Source organism: Euprymna scolopes, chromosome 15 (assembly GCF_053919585.1).
Source record: "Euprymna scolopes isolate OS-2025 chromosome 15, ASM5391958v1, whole genome shotgun sequence".
Classification (NCBI taxonomy): Eukaryota; Metazoa; Mollusca; class Cephalopoda; order Sepiida; family Sepiolidae; genus Euprymna; species Euprymna scolopes.
Window position 1 is genome coordinate 65,573,494 of NC_136496.1, and position 18,239 is coordinate 65,591,732.

At 33.9% G+C, this 18,239-nt stretch overlaps 1 protein-coding gene across 2 annotated transcripts in view; it reads right to left on the reverse strand.

Moving 5' to 3' along the window:
• The window catches only part of LOC145293850 (uncharacterized), a 93,688-nt gene that overhangs the window by 613 nt on the left and 74,836 nt on the right, over positions 1 to 18,239 (reverse strand). For both annotated transcript variants that reach the window (XM_080140544.1, XM_080140545.1), the window contains 5 exons: positions 13,703 to 13,778; positions 6,578 to 6,679; positions 6,356 to 6,440; positions 2,396 to 2,560; positions 1 to 1,265 (listed from right to left, as the gene is read on the reverse strand). The exon at positions 1 to 1,265 is cut by the window's left edge and continues 613 nt beyond it. In XM_080140544.1, coding sequence (XP_079996670.1) covers positions 1 to 1,265; positions 2,396 to 2,560; positions 6,356 to 6,440; positions 6,578 to 6,679; positions 13,703 to 13,778 — 1,693 coding nt within the window. The remainder of the gene's footprint in view (positions 1,266 to 2,395; positions 2,561 to 6,355; positions 6,441 to 6,577; positions 6,680 to 13,702; positions 13,779 to 18,239) is intronic.

Here is an 18,239-nt window from a genome sequence, read left to right on the forward strand (position 1 = left end):
TTCAGAATGGGGAGGAAGGGAACCACAACTGCTGTTACTGTTGCTGTTGCTCCCAGAACTGCAGTTCATGCTGCTATTGTTGGCGCTGGAACTACTACTACTACTACTACTACTACTACTACTACTGCTGCTGCTGAAACTTCCGCTGCTAATGTTCATCAAATTGTGGTTTCCACTGCTATTCTCACTGCTGCTACTGCTGCTGCTGCTGCTGCTGCTGCTACTACTGCTGCTAACCGAATTCATGCCCGGATTGTTGCACATGTTGTTGGAAAATGCTGTTGACGGATTCACTGAGCTGACAAAGGCCTCAGCGTTTTGTATGACGAGGCCCGGTGCTGAGAAATTGACAAGAATACTAATTGGATGGAACACAAGAGGTTGCTGCAGACGGTCAAGCTGTGGCAGGGCATTCTGGAAGCATGATGGCTGGATAGTAAGTGGCAGGTAGTGTGTCCCCTGGGGGTGCAGGACAAAAGCTGGTAATGGAACACCAGTGGTGACAAGATCACTCTCAGCAGTGCGACACTGAATCGACGATATGTTACCACCGTTTCCATTTGAGCTGTGTTCTGACGTCGGGTACACCGTCGAGTCTGAACTGGAACTTGGCGATTTTGATCGTGCCATCTTGCGTTTTAATTTCCCTGACATCTTCTCGTGTTTCTCATAGCTGTGTCCATGTTTCTCAGAACTGTGCTTCTCGTGGTTGCGGATGTGCTTTTCGTAGACGTTGCCATCTTGCTCATGTATTAGTTCATGATGTGCTGGCACGGAAAGGTCAACACTGAATTTCTCTTCCTGCGAGAAACGTTTCGTGATGTCGTGCTTGAACTTGTAATTTGTGAATTTGCTGTCCTTGCTACTATTACTCGATGAACCCTCCGAGCTGCTGTGGCCTCGGTAGTGGGTTTCAGAGTCGGCACCAGTCAAATGAGCTCCCCCATCCTCATGAGGGATGCTGGATATGTAAGATTCACTGTTGGAGTATGTGCTGAGGGAATCGGTGCAGCTTCCATTACCACTGTCGACTTGGTCAAAGCCAGAGCTGCTGTGAGAAAGCAAGCTTCGTAGCTGTTTGCTTGTGCTCGAATTGATCGAGTCATGAGAAGGTGATAACATAGTTGGAACGGACTGGGATACGATCTCGGCTTTGAGGATTTGTGGCTTGCTATTCTCACACTCAGGAGCAATTGTGGAACTTATGTTTCCTTTGTCATCAGAATTGGTCTCTTCTTTGCGGTAATTGCCACAAGGCTGGTTTCCTGGAAATGACAAGAAACAAGAAGTAAGAATAAACATTATCTATTTATACAATAAAAACAACATAATCCAAAAGGCAAGGAGATTGCTTAAGCATAATTTCTTTTAAATTCTTGCAAACCAGAATAAAAAATTAGCAAATACTTGTTTATCAAAGATTTTCTACCTAACAACACAAAACCATGAATAATACGGAAGTATGCATTCAGCTTTCAAAACAATTCTTTTTATTTGCAGGAGTTAAATCTCATTCATTGGTTACTGTAATGTTTACGTTTTGACTGCTGTAATTAATGGCATTCGACAGGTGTCTTTTATCATAGCCGAAAATTTCGAATTGTACTATTTAAGAAAAAAATACTGCTCATAGCAAAATGAATTTAAACAATTCTCGAAACTAAATGGACTGTATCATCATCATCATCATCACCACCACCACCACCACCACCACCATCATCATCATCATCAGTTTAACATCCGTTTTATATGCAAGCATGTGCTGGATGGTCTGTAGACATTAATTTCTCAGACTATGTGTTTATTACGCCTTTTTTCTCTTAAGTCCATCCTTGTCACATGTTTCTGACCCTACTATGCCAAATATTCTACATTTACTAATGCAAGAACTCTCATCCATTCTTTTAACATGACTAAACAATCAAAGTCATCTGATCTGCACACATCTCCTTATACTGTCCAGATTTCATCTTTGTCTCACATTACACAACAATTGTATCATTCTTATATAATTTTTCTCCATGCAACGCCATATCCTCAATCTTCACTGACTTGGTTTTACTTTCATACATTATGATATCACTGTATATATATATATATATATATATATATATATATATATATATATACATATATATATATATATATACATATATATACATATATATATATATATATATATACATACATATATATATATATATATACATACATATATACATACATATATATATATATATATATATATATATATATATATGTATATATATATATATATATATATATATATATATATATATATATATATATATATATATATATATATATGCCTGACAGATTCTTCCTTTAGTCGACAGTGTTAGAATAGTAGTCAGAAAGATTTTGGGTTATTTACCTGTGACAAACTTTTGGCTTGCTGCTTCCAAATGGCTAATGACCCTCATGCAGAACTGGTCCTTACTGTCAAGGCCCTCACACTCGACAAAGTATCGGATTGTCTCGGCCTCACACTCCTTGAAGCCAAGGTAAAATTTTTCTGCACAGCACTGGCCTTGACTGACTACAATAAGAAAAATAAACACAAAAAAAACAAGATAAATCTAAATACTATTAAGAAGTTATCGCGCTTTGTTAGTTTGTCTGTTTGTATACAAATAAAAACATGATTTGTGAATAAAAGGAATAGGCAGAGTGCACATTACTAAGGCAGTAGTTCTTCTGATGTCAATATCCAATTTTAAATCTCATGTAAGTCTGAAGGATTTTTTTAAACTTGTTATGTGTTTTATAGATTTAAAAGAAATTAACATAATAATATAAAAAATCATTACATAAATATTTTTTAAAAAAATGAAGGACGTTTTTATAATCTGCAAAAGTAAACAACAGTGAGAAAGAATTTTCAATTTTTTTTTATTTTAAAACATATTTTATAAGAATTTAATGTTTATCTTTTCAGCTGTAATTTTCCAATTGAATTACTACAAATTTTTCTATCTATCTATGCTCTCTCTTTTACTTTCTCTGTCTGTCTGTCTGTCTCTCTCTCTTTCTCTCTCTCTCTCTATATATATATATATATATATATATTAATTTCTTACGTTCGCACAAAAGTACGATTAGAACTCTTAACTTAGCATGATATTAGTGCAAAAATTGCGTTCAGTATTCATTTAATTAATAATAAACTGATCAGAAACGACTGTTTACAAATATATTGTTCTAATGAACTAGAATTGCACCATGCTAAATTATATATATATATATATATGAAATAAGATTTAGCTATTAGAAGCATATTTCTTGGTATGAAAGAGTCAGTTAATCCAGAGTCGAAAACAGCCATAGTTGCCAGAAAACTGGCTAGACACAGCGTGGATATTGCTGCTGTCTGAGACTTGTTTTAGTTCTGAAGATCAAATTAGTGAAAAATGTGCAAGGTACACTTTCTTCTGGGAAGACAAACCCAAGGGAGTAAAAAGGGAAGATAGAGGTGGTTTTTCTATCAGTATAAGGATCATAGCCAAGTTAGAGCAACCTTGTGTAATTAATGATCTAATCATATCACGATCATGTTGTGGCCGTTACACATCAGTTATTTCAACATATGCCCCTACTAGAGACTATTAAGAGGTTTTTATCAATATCTAAGGAATTGTATCAAAGGAATATTAAAAGGGGACAAGATTTTGCTACTTGGATACTTTAATGCACGGGTTGGAAGTGATCAGAACTCTGGGGATATTTTAAGGAAAAATATGGCCCTGGTAAGGCAAATGATAATGGTATTTTTCTTCTTCAGTTGTTTGCTTAATATAAACTTGTAGTATGTAATACCTTTTACCAACAAAAATCTATTTTGACGTATATACATCCTAGATCAAAGCATGGAAATATTCTAGATTATGTTATCATGTGTAAGCATGGTCTTCAGAATATGTGTAGATGTCAAGTTATGTGAGGTGCAGACTGGCACTGATCACAAACTTGTTTGTGCAAAACTTAAATTGTGTATAAGAAAAAATGGGTCAGAGATAATAGAGTGCATAAACATATTGATGCATCTAAATTACAAGGTAAAGAAGTGTGTGAAACTCTCAGGAACTCATTTATTAATATCACATTTGACAGAATCTGGGAGCAGTTCAAGTCACAGGTATATACTAAAGGCACTGAAGACCAAACAAGGATTAGTTTAATGGGAATTATTCTACAATCACCAATCTTTTGAAAGATTAAAACAGGATACATGAGATATTTCTGTGTTTAAATGGACCATTTAATTGCAGAAATATTTTTTTAAAAAGTGAAATTAAAACTGCAGCATGAAACACATCAAATAGTGGCCCAAAATATCAGCCGAAATTCAAATAACTTATGACCATAAAGATTCAAAAGCTATGTATAACAAAATCAAAGCTTTTAGTTCACAGGCTCCAACAATAATACCCATGAAATCTAAAGATGGTAGTACCGTTTCAACGATGCTGAGAGCAGCATGAAGCTCTGGGCAGAACGTTTTAGATATTTATTTGATAATCCGTCTGAAATAAATGTCTGGTTATTGACAGTCTCCCTCAAAAGAGATTGTCAAGATGATAATTGATCCCAGCATTGATGAGACAAAAAAAAAAACACCATTAAAGAAATTAACATGGGAAAAGCACCAAGGCTTGATGAGATATCTGTCAAATTATTATTGTTTAGAAGTGATAGCATTGCCAATGCAAGTCATGCATGTATCCTTGCTGTTTGGTATGGTAATGCTGTCCCTCAGGATTGGATTGATGCAATAATGATTCCACTTTATAAACAAAGGGGTTCAAAATCTGAGTGTGATGACGTTAGAGTCATTAGCTTGCTTGAAATAGTGGGAAAAGTTTTGGCAAAGATTCTGTTAAATCATTTTGTTAAGTCCCTTTATTGTTCCAAAAGGGTTAATGTGGTGTTAGATCTAGTCATGATACAATGAACAATATTTTATACTCACAAGCTAATGGAAAAATGTATTGAACGGCATGTACCATTATACCATTTTTTTATCCATCAGACAAAAACGTTTGATACCATCAACCACAGTGCAGTTTGGAAGATTCTTGGGAAACTAGACTATCCAGCAAGTTTTGTGGAGATGCTTCAGCAGTTACACCATAACATGAAAGTCCGAGTGAACTTTAATGGATTTCTTTCTAATCTAATATCAGTTTCTAACGATGTGAACAAGATGATATCCCCACTCCCACATTATTCTCCATATATTTTGCTGTGATGCTCGTGCATGCTTTTAAGGATTACAATATTGGAGGTGAAGACTCAGTTTTGTACAACAGACAAATTTTTTAATCTTATATATCTCAGCTTTTTATTCTTAGATATCTCAATTTTTTAATCTTAGATATCTCAGCAGAAAATTAAAAAACTATCAGATGATGCAGACCTTGTTTCATGTTCAGAGGAGGACATGCAACTGATTATGGACAAGTTACCATCAATCTCAAGAAAACCTATTCTATGTATTCCCCTTTTTTGTTACGTTTTATTTCAGTTGAGATTCTAAGTAATCAAGAGCCTCCCTTCTGGGGGCTAACACTTGGTCTCTGTAGGAGATAAATAAATATTCGAATATTCCACTAAAGTTCTCCTTTATATCTCAAACACTGAGTTAGTAAAGAAGTTGGAACATAATTTTCCTCTTCTCAGTTGACCATTTAAATATGTTATAATATATATTTCTTGTGGTCTCTTGATCTTACTAGATTCCTGGACAAGAATTTGTCTAGTCTGGTGGAGTATCCAGCTTCATGGTGTTACTTGAAGTAATATAACTTGGAGAAAGTGCATCATGTCTTGTAAAAGCCAATTATGGCTAGACGTACTCCCTAAACAGCTATTTTATGGTGAAATAGATAAATGGAAGAGACTACAATAGAAACCAAGAACCATGTTTAAGAATGCTCTGAAAAACAACTTGTAACTACTTGAGATGGATGTAGATAACTAGGAAAAACATCAGAAAAAGATGTAAGAATTTTGAAGAGTAACGTATAGATCATCTTAAAATGTGTTCTAAGAAAGCAGGATGAAAGTGACAGAAAATATACGACAGGAATTTCCACAGGTCCCGCTAGTTATTATTATGATGATAGAACATCTTTTTGAGAGGATGGCATTAAGGTTCTCATAGTTGAATGTGATAGAAAATGATTATATATTCAAATGTATATATGTTACTTTAAATTGTATATCTACAAATTTTTGGAGCAATTAATAAGTAAATATCATTTACATTTCAGTTGGACTGTTCTGGCAGACTATGCAACCAGAAGGGAATCTATTTGATACCAGATTTACTTACCAATTGATCGATGAACATTTTGCAGATGCTTGATATGCCTGATTGCCATCTCAATAATTTCGGTCTTCTCAATTCGTCCTTGACCCTGAAAGAAACAAAGAGGACGAATGAAACAGTTGTTCAAGAGACAAGCAGGAGTTGGACGAAAGTTACGTTTTCATGTCATTATTAAAGACTAATGCAAATTGTATAAAACAGAAAATAAGCACTGGATAAACGTACTTGTTTCATGTAGTTGGCAGGAATGAGACGGCTGAGATCTGCGAGGCAGTTGTTCATGCGATCCCGTCGACGTTTCTCTATGATACGGTGCGACATTGGATCCTGAGGAGAGACACAGAGAGAGAAAAAAGATAAAAATAAGAAAGGCAATAAAAGTAACCTACGAGGTGCCTTAAATAAGTTTCTAGACTTTTCTTTTGTATAGGCATTTAAAATTGTTGTAGACTTATGAAAATTCAGTATGTTATTGCTATACATCTTATGAGATAACAAACCAATATTTATGATTTCAAGTTCAAACAAACATGAATTAGAATACACCCTACTAAAGCCTGATTGGCACAGCTGGTGAATTTCAAAAATGCAATCTAGGCGTGAGGACATTTTAGAAGAACGATATACAATAAAATTCTGTTTTAAACTTAGAAAAATGCCACAGAAGCATATGGAATGCTTCAGACTGCTTTTGGACCATCTTTAATGAATCAAGCATCAGTTTCTGAGTGGCATAAGAGATTCAAGGAAGGCAGAGAGTCTGTGAGAGATGATGAGAGGTGTAGGAGGAGTAAGGAAGTCAAAACACCAGAGTTGATTGGCCAAATAAAGAATTTCATGGATAAGAACTGTCGTGTGCCTATAGAGACAATAAGTGTACAGTTTGATGTCAGTGTGAGAACTGTACACACAATTATTCACGAGGAAGTGAAGATGCGGAAGATTTGTGCAAAGTTTATCCCAAGGGTAACTCCATCTTTGTCAAAGATTATTTGACCAAGATGTGTATCAATGTGCATCACCCTCCCTATAGTCTAGACGTTGCTCCCTGTGACTTTTGGTTATTCCCTAAACTCAAGAAAAACCTTAGAGGCTGTTGTTATGTGACAATTGAGGAGATGAAAGAGGTTGTGACGGGTGTCATTGACGCACTCACACAGGAGAACTTCCATGGGGCCGTCCAGAAGCTGTTGGAACAGTACAACAAGTGCATTGCATCCGGAGGAGATTACTTTGAAGAGGACAAGATTTTCATGAGTGTACTATCAATAAAAGTGCCCATACAAAAAAAAAGTCTAGAAACTTATTAAAGACACCTCATATCATTTAAATGTAATTTATTTATCTTGATTTAATTTAGGTACCTATGCAGACAACACACTATTTCGCCTGCATCTTCCAGCAGTTTATACAAACTGCTGGAAGATCCAGAAACGTTTAGCCAATGAAATTACAGAAACAAAACAAAATCCTTTTAACGTCACATTTTTGTCAGCTGATAAACGCAAATTCTAACGGATCAAGTTTAGTATTTTCATAAACATTTTAATATAACACATTTTATAACATGGTTCAAAAACCATGTTATAAAATGTGTTATATTAAAATAGATTTTTTTTTCCTTTAACTGCAACTGCAACTCAACATTCAGGGTTAAATTGACAACTTATAGAGTTTTTCGGTATGGTGAAAACGAATATCACATTTACATTTGGAGCAGACAACTAGTTGTTTGGATATTAAGCCCTTATATTATTCAATGTAATCCATTATCTGTTCACGGGTGACCATGTTTTCCCTAATTGAAAAGTACTAATGCGCAAGTATGATACGAAGCAATCCCCCTCCTCCCCATGTTGAAATTTTGTTACATTACATAAAGTAGTTGAAAAACAAATGATTTTTTTCTTACAACTAATAAGAAGTGACTTTTCTAGGTCATTTTTAGTAAGGTTTTTTTTTTTTTTTTTGTAATTTCTCAAATGTTTTTGTTACATTTGATATTTAACAGCGTCCCAAATTCTCATATAAAAACTAAATGGATCTGTTAATAAAATAGTTATCTCCCTTGAACCAATGACGACACTTGCAAAATTGCCAGTTTCTTTTACCTTTATATATATATATATATATATATATATATATATATATATATATATATATATATATATATAATCTAGGTATAACCATCGAAAAGCTCCGTTTAAACTAATAATTAAAACTAAATTTTGTGACTGTTCTTGTGAAGAAGTAGCCTCTAATGTTTTGCAAAAGAAACAAGAGAAAAAAAGTATATAAATTGTTTAAACAATCATTTTCAGAGTTCAAGGGAAATAACTCTGTTGAAACTCAAGGGAGGTAACTATTTAAATCCAGGGAATGATATTAATTCAATTTGATTTCTATTTCAATAATTTGTTATTGTTTTTTTATTAGAACTTTCAGATCTTCAAGCAAGAAAAATATTGAAATAATGTTTGAATTATATTTAATCGATGAATTTCCTTTTATTAAATAATCTAAGAGCTTCAATTAAATTGAATGAATTTACATAAGATTAATTCAATTTAATTGGATCTCTTATCCAATAAAATGAAATTCATAGATTTTTCAGCGTTTGGCTAGGAGCAAATATAGTATCTATTCTGACACTATATTTCATCCTTTTTTACCTGGGTAAGTGAAAGGGAAATCTTTCTAGACTGAGGAAGTTTAAATTTTGTTTTAATCCAGGCAGCCCCTTTTTGGAGAGCTGGATTTTCCCTAAATTAAAAGCAGACTTTGTGTCCAAGTTTTCTTCTTGAGGAAGGCAAATAAATATGAAATATTATGTTCATTTTTTAACTGAATTTCTTAGATAATCACTTGTGTTTAAAAAATATAATTAGTACTTCAACAAACTGAGTGAAGCATTTAAAACAGTTATTATTAACAAGCCAAACAAAATATTCAACTATGAAGATAAAACAATGTGTTGTTGAATAATTGTCAGTTTATTAGTATGGAACCATTAGAGATTGGGTTCTCAAGACAATTCTACATGCAAATAGTTTTAGTTTTATGTAGATTATCTACCTTTTATTTCTATAGGAGACATGCGCGTGCGTGCACGCGCTTACACACACACGCACACACATGCATATATATATATATTTTTACATAGGCATCACCACTTATCAAGGCCAAGAGGCAACTCGAAGATAAGGGTTAAAGGGTGTTCAGTAAAAATTGGACAATATAGTAATCGTTAGTAATGGAAATTTGGTAAATTTGTTAACTTATATGGAACGGCTCATCAAAAACTTGTTTACGTTAGACTTGAAGACAACCATATTGTAGTCAGCTGGAAAGCAGGAAAACGGAAGACAATTCCATAGGCATGCAGTTCTAAGACAGAAACTTTGCTCATGGAATCTACGTTTAGGTTCAGGCACAGATAAAGAGTGGGGGTAATTATTGATAGTGTTTTCTGCTAGACGGGTGTTCCTTGTGAAAGTTTGGCGAGGGGGGACCATAGATTGGAGCTTAGCCAAGCACTTGCCATGAAAATAACGATACATCAGAGACAAACTTGCAACATCTCTTCTGTGAGAAAGAGGTTGCAGGGAAGAGAAAAGGACATCCCCTACGAGGCTACGAAGTCTATTTTGAACTCTATTAAGGCAGGATAAGTCCTTTCTAGCAACTCCTGCCCAAATATATACTAGCTGATTCACGTCCGAACATTGTCCAGGAAAAATTTCATAATTAAATTTTAGAAGTTCTCTTTCAGTGAACAGTTTTTTTATATGCATTTATGTGAAAGAAAAAAGAAGAAACCTCAGACTTTCTTTGAACGAAATAATAAAAAAAGTTGTGTTAAAGTAAAAAAATAAGCAAAGTTTTAACAATCAACCCTAAGTCCATGTTGCAATCTTATATAGGCACAAGCAATCAAAGAAGTAGGTCCCCGTATAATACTAAATGCAGAAAAAAGTAAATAAAATGTAGAAGTGCCTTAAAAGGCTGCAATAACACACAAGTATGTTATGCAAGACAAGGTACTTCTGTAGAAAAATGTAATGTAAATAAATACAAACAATAGTTCATAAATTGGTTTAACTCGAAAATATATATTATTTTCAGCAATTTTATATTAATTTTAAAGTTTCCGTCTTCTTGGATGTAATGACCGATCGCTTTGGTTTCTTTTAGTTTCATTTTACTTCAGTAGAAGTCTTCAGAAATCAAGGAGTCTCCTTTATAGAGCTAACACTTGATCTCTATATGAGATACATAAATATTCGAATATTCCAATAAACTTCTCCTTTACATCTCAAACACTAAGTTAGTAAAGAAGTTGAGAACATAATTTTCCTCTCCCCAATCGCCCGTTTAAATATGTTACCTTTCTTGTGGTTTCTTGGTCTTGCTGGATTCCAGTAACTTGAATTCCTACTAGACACTATTCTCGAGTGCCTAAGGTACAAAGGTTTTTCAGGATAATCTGGTATGAGAAACTGTTTTCCATTTTCCTGCTTTCCAGCTGACTACAATAAGGTTGTCTTCAAGTCCAACGTAAACAAGTTCTTGATGAGCTGTTCCACTCAAGTTAACAAATTTACCAAATTTCCATTACTAACGATTACTATATTGTCCAACTGACTACTGTACACTCTTTTACCCTTATCCTCGAGTGGCCACTGGGCCTTGAAAAGTGGTGATGATAAGTGGTGATGCCTATGTAAAAAAAAAAAAAAGGACGATAATTAATCTTGTCTGGTAGAGTATCCAGCTACATGCACTTGGAGAAGATGCACCATTCTTTGTAAAAGCCATAGTGAGGAAATCTTATTTGTGCTGCACATTCTTTGTTATTTTGAACATTTAATCAGGGTTTACTTGTAGCGAAAAGTTTCCTCATGTCAGATTGTTCTGACAAAACCTTGTACTAAGAGACCTTGGGCACTCGAGAATAGTGTCTAGTAGGAATTCAGGTTATCTCCCATAAGCATTTAAGTCCTCTTCTGATGGCATTCAAAGAATTTGAATGCTTTTCTATGATAAAGTTGTCACAAATAAAATAGGTATCGTTAAATATATTCATCTATATATACAGGGTGTCCGTAAAGTTACTATACAATCTTATTGTTTTATTGTATTATATTTGTATTAATAGTTAATATTTATTTTTTTTACAGGTTTATTCAATCAAGCATGCCACGCAAGCTAATTTTGGAAGAGCGCAAATTTATTTTGAAGCGATATTGGAAAACAGAAAACGCACAGGATGTAATTCGTGACTGTATAGTAACTTTACGGACACCCTGTATAAAAGGCAAAATGTGTGTGTGTGTATTTTTCTGTATGTCCGCAAAAGGCTTTTTTTGCCGAGATTCTCGGTTAGCTCACTCCTTCTTAAAACTTTTTATATGCTGTCTAAATTATAATATCTATGACTTAAGAACGGGGTACGCGGCTATTTTTAATTTGCCCGACTTTTACAAGCTATTTTCGAGATATTTTTCGATTGCTGCGTCTTCTGAAAAACAAATGATAGGGCGGGGGAAACAGAAACTGGCTTTCAGTGCAAAACTAGGTCAAACATCACGTGACTTAACTTTCTTGCACCTGTTAATTTCGCTTTATAAACGTCAACTTAAGACAGTTATCAGTTCCTATCCCCTCGTGGCCGAGATGGTTAGGTCGCAGGGTTTTTTTCCATTTTGTTTCCACCTTCACATCAAGGCTTTGGGGTTCAAGCCTACCTTCCTATTAAAACTTTTTTTTTTCTTTTACACCTCCAAACACCTGGCCGATTTTTTTTTTTTAAACAGGGTTGTTTTGATCTACCCCCCCCCTAACACACACACCTCCAAACACCCGGGAAACGCCGAGCACCCCTGATAGTCTATAATATAAAGGGCAAAAATCTGTTTAAATGTATGTATGTCTGTTTGTATGTCTGCCTAAAACTTTCGACAGAGGTGACGGATTTTCACGAGATTGCTATCGTTCTGATGCTTGACCCTTTGGACAACAAATATCGAAAAATTGACTAAAAACATTAATTCCTTCACCCTCAATTGGGCACTTTTCTACAAGGAGAGGTAGCAAAAAATCGTTCCTTCATGACAATTTGGCCAAACACACATGCGCAAAAAAGTTCTTTGTTGAATTAGTTTAAATATTAAAAAAAAAACTAATTTTGCTCACACAATCATAGACCAGTCGTCTTAGTCGTTATCTTAAGATTGCACGTTCGAGCTGAGATATCAAATATATTTTGTTTTTTCAATTTTTAAAGTATTTATATTGAAACAGGGTTGTTTATGCCATTTTTTGGTTCATTTTTTTTTTTTTTAATATTTTTCTATGACGTTTTTTTTTGTTGTTTTTCCGATTTTTTTAAAAATAAGTTTTAAGATTTAAACAGGGTTATTACATTCGCTTATTCTTTATTTCCATTTTGTTTTGATTTACCCCCACCCCCACCCCCGACACACACACCTCACCACAAACGGGCAACGCCGAATACCCCCGTTATATATATATATATATATATATATATATATATATATATATATATATATATACATACATACATATATATATATATATATATATATATATATATATATATATATATATATATATATATATATACACAGGGTGTCTATCTTCGTGGAGTGGCTACTCCACTGACCAGATCTGTCCCTCTTGGCATTTTTGTCTTCGGGAACATCTCAAATGTGTACTAGAATTATCCATCTGTTGAGCTAATGAACAAGAAAATAGATATTATATTTATTTTTATAAAAACCTAGATGATGTGCGACTTTTGGGACACCCTGTATATATATATATATATATATATATATATATACTATTCAGAATAATGAAATACAATAAATCTACTGGTGTGCAAATCCAGCGATTAAAATATTATTGGATGTAATATTTTATATTTTTGAAGGTAATTATATATTATGATATATTATGATAAATTATGATATATATATATATATATATATATATATATATATATATATATATATATATATATATAATAACACATATATGTGTGTGTATGATGGACTCATTAGTTCAGAATAACGTACCAGTCTTTGATTGCGGTCATTAATCCTCCTTGCAGTTGTTCCCTATCTGTGTATCTCTCATATGAAAGAGAGCGATTACTGAATAAAGTGATTGTTTTTCTTCTAAAACTCTGTATCAATCTTATTAACTACTAAATCTATAACTGTAACAATTACGGATGACACATCAGGTTTTGATTTTCAGCTTCATAAGATCAGTATCAGTTTAGAGTTTTGGGTCCAGACAAACAATCTTAAGAGGTGTACTCACTCGTGGGGTTTTAGGTTTTTTGCTTGGAGGGCCGTGCATTTCATAATCTTCGACCGATGTCGCAAAGTTCAGGGGGCTGAAATGAGAAAAACAAATGTTAAAATTTAAAAGACTTACATAAGAAAAATTAAAGCATTCAAATTCAAAAGGCTGAAACGAATGAAATATCACATAAAAAGTTTGAAAGATCAAAGGTTTAAAAATTATTCAACAGAATTGCATCACAATTGGCATGACAAAATTATGTGGTGTTTGGTATAATTTTGAGGTTCGTGGTTGGTCTTGTCAAAAGGACATTACTACTAATGCTACTACTACTATTACTGCTGCTGCTCACAAAACACGGAGAAAGTCACGATAACACCAATCATCTTAGAAGCACTAGGAACAATTCTGAAATGTCTGGAAAAAAAGAATGCGAAAAATTGGAATAAAAGGGGATGGCAATAATGAAAACAGCTGAAATCTTAAAGAAAATCCTTGAATGCAGAAACAAACTCACATTAACTGCAAACACTAACCAGATAAATGGAAGTTATAATAGAAATAAAACGGGTAAAACAGAACATGACCACATGAGACTACGAAACTGCCAGAATGTTAATTGTGATTCCCCCACACCCCCACCTCTAAAAAAAAAAAAAATGGCGTCGTTGGTCTAGACTGGTGCTACACCAAATAGCCGTAGAGAGTCAAAGAAGATAAAAGAACTGAAGAAGGAAATCATTTACCAAACCTCCACATGATGAGGCCTACTGGAACTTTGGGGAGGCTTATTTATATCAAATTCCAGTGACAATTAATGTTTATTATCAGCATGAAATCAATGGAGAACACTTATTACAACCAGGGAATGAGCAATCACTACTAATGACATGTACGAAAAAAATAAATAAATAAAATAAAATATTATTATTATTATTAATGTTATTATTATTATTATTATTATTATTATTATTATTATCATTATTATATAATAATAATAATAATAATAATAATAATAATAATGATAATTATTACTATTATTATTATTATTATTATTATTATTATTATTATTATTATTATTATTAACAGCAGCAGCTCACAAGGAGTTTTCACACACATCATCAAAGATCTCATCTTGGAGATAAGCTATAGTGTTTCCTGGAAGCTGAATGACAATAAGTCTCCCCAGATTTTCAGTACTCTCCACCTGTTCTGATAACATTTATAAATAAGTTTGCATTATCGCAACAGCCTCTCACCACTGGTTTCTCGCTGGCAGCGGCCATTGGTTTCCACTGGAATTTGAGTGGCAATTAGCCTCCTCAAGGTACCAGTTCTTTGCACTTGTCCAGCAGAGGTCTAGTCAGCACTCTTTCCTCGGTCTTTACATCCTCCTTGACCCTTCTTGACTATTTGGTTTCACTCTTTTTTGTTGGGGGGGGGTAGGGGACGTAGGACTTGTAGATATGCAGCTTCAATGTTCTTAGTACCCTGTAATACTTCATGTTTTGCCTCTGCAGCAAGTTGTCTGGCTCACGCATGTGGCTCATGTGTATTAATCTCCACATTCAAGGGTTTTCCTTACTATTTCAGCTGTTTTCATTATCGTTATTCGTTGTATCTTTGCAGCCATTCCTTTGATTCCAATTCCTCCCATTCTCTTTTTTAAAAGTTTTTCGGGATTGTTCCTAGTGCTCCTACTATTATAGATATTATTATTATTATTATTATTATTATTATTATTATTATTATTATTATTGTTGTTGTTGTTGTTGCTATTATTATTTCATAATACTCAACTTTTAGATATTTGTAATTGGATTTTTTTCTTATCAATTCATGCATGTATTGTATTCCGTCTGTGGAGGTGTGATTTAAGAATAATCCTTAATCTTCTGGTGTACTCGGCTGTGACCTGGCTTTTATTTTCTTAATCTTATTGAATTCCAGTATTAAATTTTTTTGCCGAGATTCTCGGTTAGCTCACTCCTTCTTAAAACTTTTTATATGCTGTCTAAATTATAATATCTATGACTTAAGAACGGGGTACGCGGCTATTTTTAAGATACAACGAATAACGATTTGTCGCCTCTCTCATTGTCATTATTCTTTATCAAATCTGTTGTTGGAAGTTCAAGGTCATCTGAGTGGAGGAGGTTACCTCTTTTTATCACAAGAACATTTGGTGATGCCAAATTCCATCCTTATGTCATTACTAAACAATCTGATCGTATTCATTAAGTTATCAAAATGGTTCCCATTCTTTCCAAAAGTTTTAGGTCATCCACGAATAGTAGATGGTTGACTTCCAAGATGGTCATTTCCAAGGTTATATTCTGCTTTCACATTTCGTAAAAAAGTGACATTAGAGTCAAATTAATGACAAAAAGCAAAGGGGGAAGACTATGGCCCTGGAACATTTCTCTTTTAATTTCACGTTACCTAATACAATATTTCCTGAAGTTAAATTGTTAAGAAGTTAAATAAGTTTCCCAATTCTTCATGCTATTCTTTAAAAGTTGGAAAATATTCGGAAAATACCAAGCAATTGCGATTCCAGGAATAGATCAGTATGTCAAACGCTTTCTTATAATTTACCCAGCCTTAGTAGATCTCCGTTTGCAGTTTCTCAGGATCATTTTATCAATCAGAAGCTGATTCTTGATACCACATGATCTTTTTCAGCAACATTTTGTTTCCTCAGGCAGCAAATTGTTTTGGTCCAAATGACTATAGATACTTTCAGACAATATGCTGGTGAAATGTTGCCACATAACTGAGAGGCATAAAGATAGATTGGTCTAAAATTTGTCACTTCACTCCCTTTTTTCTTATCTTTCATGGTCAAAACTATAGCGCCCTTTGTCAGCCATTCAGAGAAGTTACCTGTCGTCAGTCATTTAGCAGTGTTGTGAGAAGCGAATGAAGAGCTGGAAGGATTTTAAACCAATATTCTTGGACTCCGTCAGGTTCAGGCCTTTTCCAATTTGAAAGCTTTTTAACCTTCACCTTCAGCATCTCAACAGTGATTGTTATATTCATTTGTTGCTCTATTATAGAGGATGTCCTTTACTAGTGGTTTTACACAGCTCTCGCTTTACTTGTCTCCTCACAAGGACGGAGTTATACTTGTTAGATTCTTAAAATATGGGGAAAATTCATATCCGAAAAAAAAAAAAAAAAAAAAAGAAACACCCTTTGAATAAGGGAGAAAACTGTCCAAGTTTTGAAGGATTACTCCTTCACCGAGGAAGACAGAAAAGATGAAGTGCAGTCAAATGTTTTCACAGAAATCATTATCATTGTTTAATCGTTAGATATCAATGGTATCCTGGAGTCTGAGTGACAGCAAGTATTCCCAGCACTTTCCATCTTCTATAATAATCGCAAATGCCTGTTCTACAAGTATTTTAATGGTGAATGCTCCGACAAACTGCAAGCACTTGTACCCCCTTGACATAAATAACGCAGACAAACCTGACAAGCAGCTAAATCCCACCCGTACACAGTAGAGATCCCTAGATGTAAGAGAGCTTTCTACTCCAGTAGTTTCTTCCCGAGAACTGCTAGACTTTGGAATTCCCTTCCAGATTCCTGCTTCCCCAACTGTACTGACATGCAGAAGTTCAAGTGTAACGTCAACCGACATCTTGCTACCCAACTCCCTACATAGTACCTCTGTAGCTTATGTTCCTGATAGTAGCCCCCTACAGCAAAGTGGCAATGTGCCTTGTTTGGGATGAAAATGTAATAAAAAAAATCATTTTTCGATATCACACAACAGTTGTTTACCGTTGATTTATCGCTAACAACGAGCGTTATTCTTCTGTTATTTTTATTTTATTTATCTCTCTTTGTAGCAGCTTAGACACAAGGTAAAGTGTGAGTTTGGTGACAGTGTTTCTATGGAACGATCAGGATCCGAACTTAGCGCACTGGATTTTCCCCGTTCGTGCCGTTAACCAACTGAGCCAAAAAGAGAAATAATCTAAGGGAGATAACTCAAACCAGTTGCTTCTCATGGAAAAAAAATACTTAAAAAAAGCAAACAAAAAACATTTTTTATTTTTTCGTTTATAAGTCATTTGTAAAATAATTTTGCAAAAATTTAATCGGTACATCAAAATCTAATCAAGTTACCTAGAATTTTGACAGTATTAAAATAATATTAAAAAAAAAAAAATCGTAAAACTATGATTGTTTCTTCCGGTTTCGTTATGTTTGATTGTTTTATTTCAAATTCTAACAGTTTTTTTAATTGGCGTAATGATCTTAACAATTTGTTGCTTATTTCAATGCTGATAGTAACATATAAAAGAAATACATATTGAAAGAAAACATTATAAATAGTTAGAAACGCAAGAGATATCAGAGCAACTTAGTCGTCGTAAGCATATTATTTATAAACAGAGGTACGGTGTCCATTAGGCACGGCCAAAACGAAAGCTGGGAGTAAGTATTTTTTAACGGAGTCTCTCTTTAAAAATCTACCAAAATATCAAGTAATTATCCAATCAATACGAAGTTTTTCCCGATTATTGAATAAAGCATG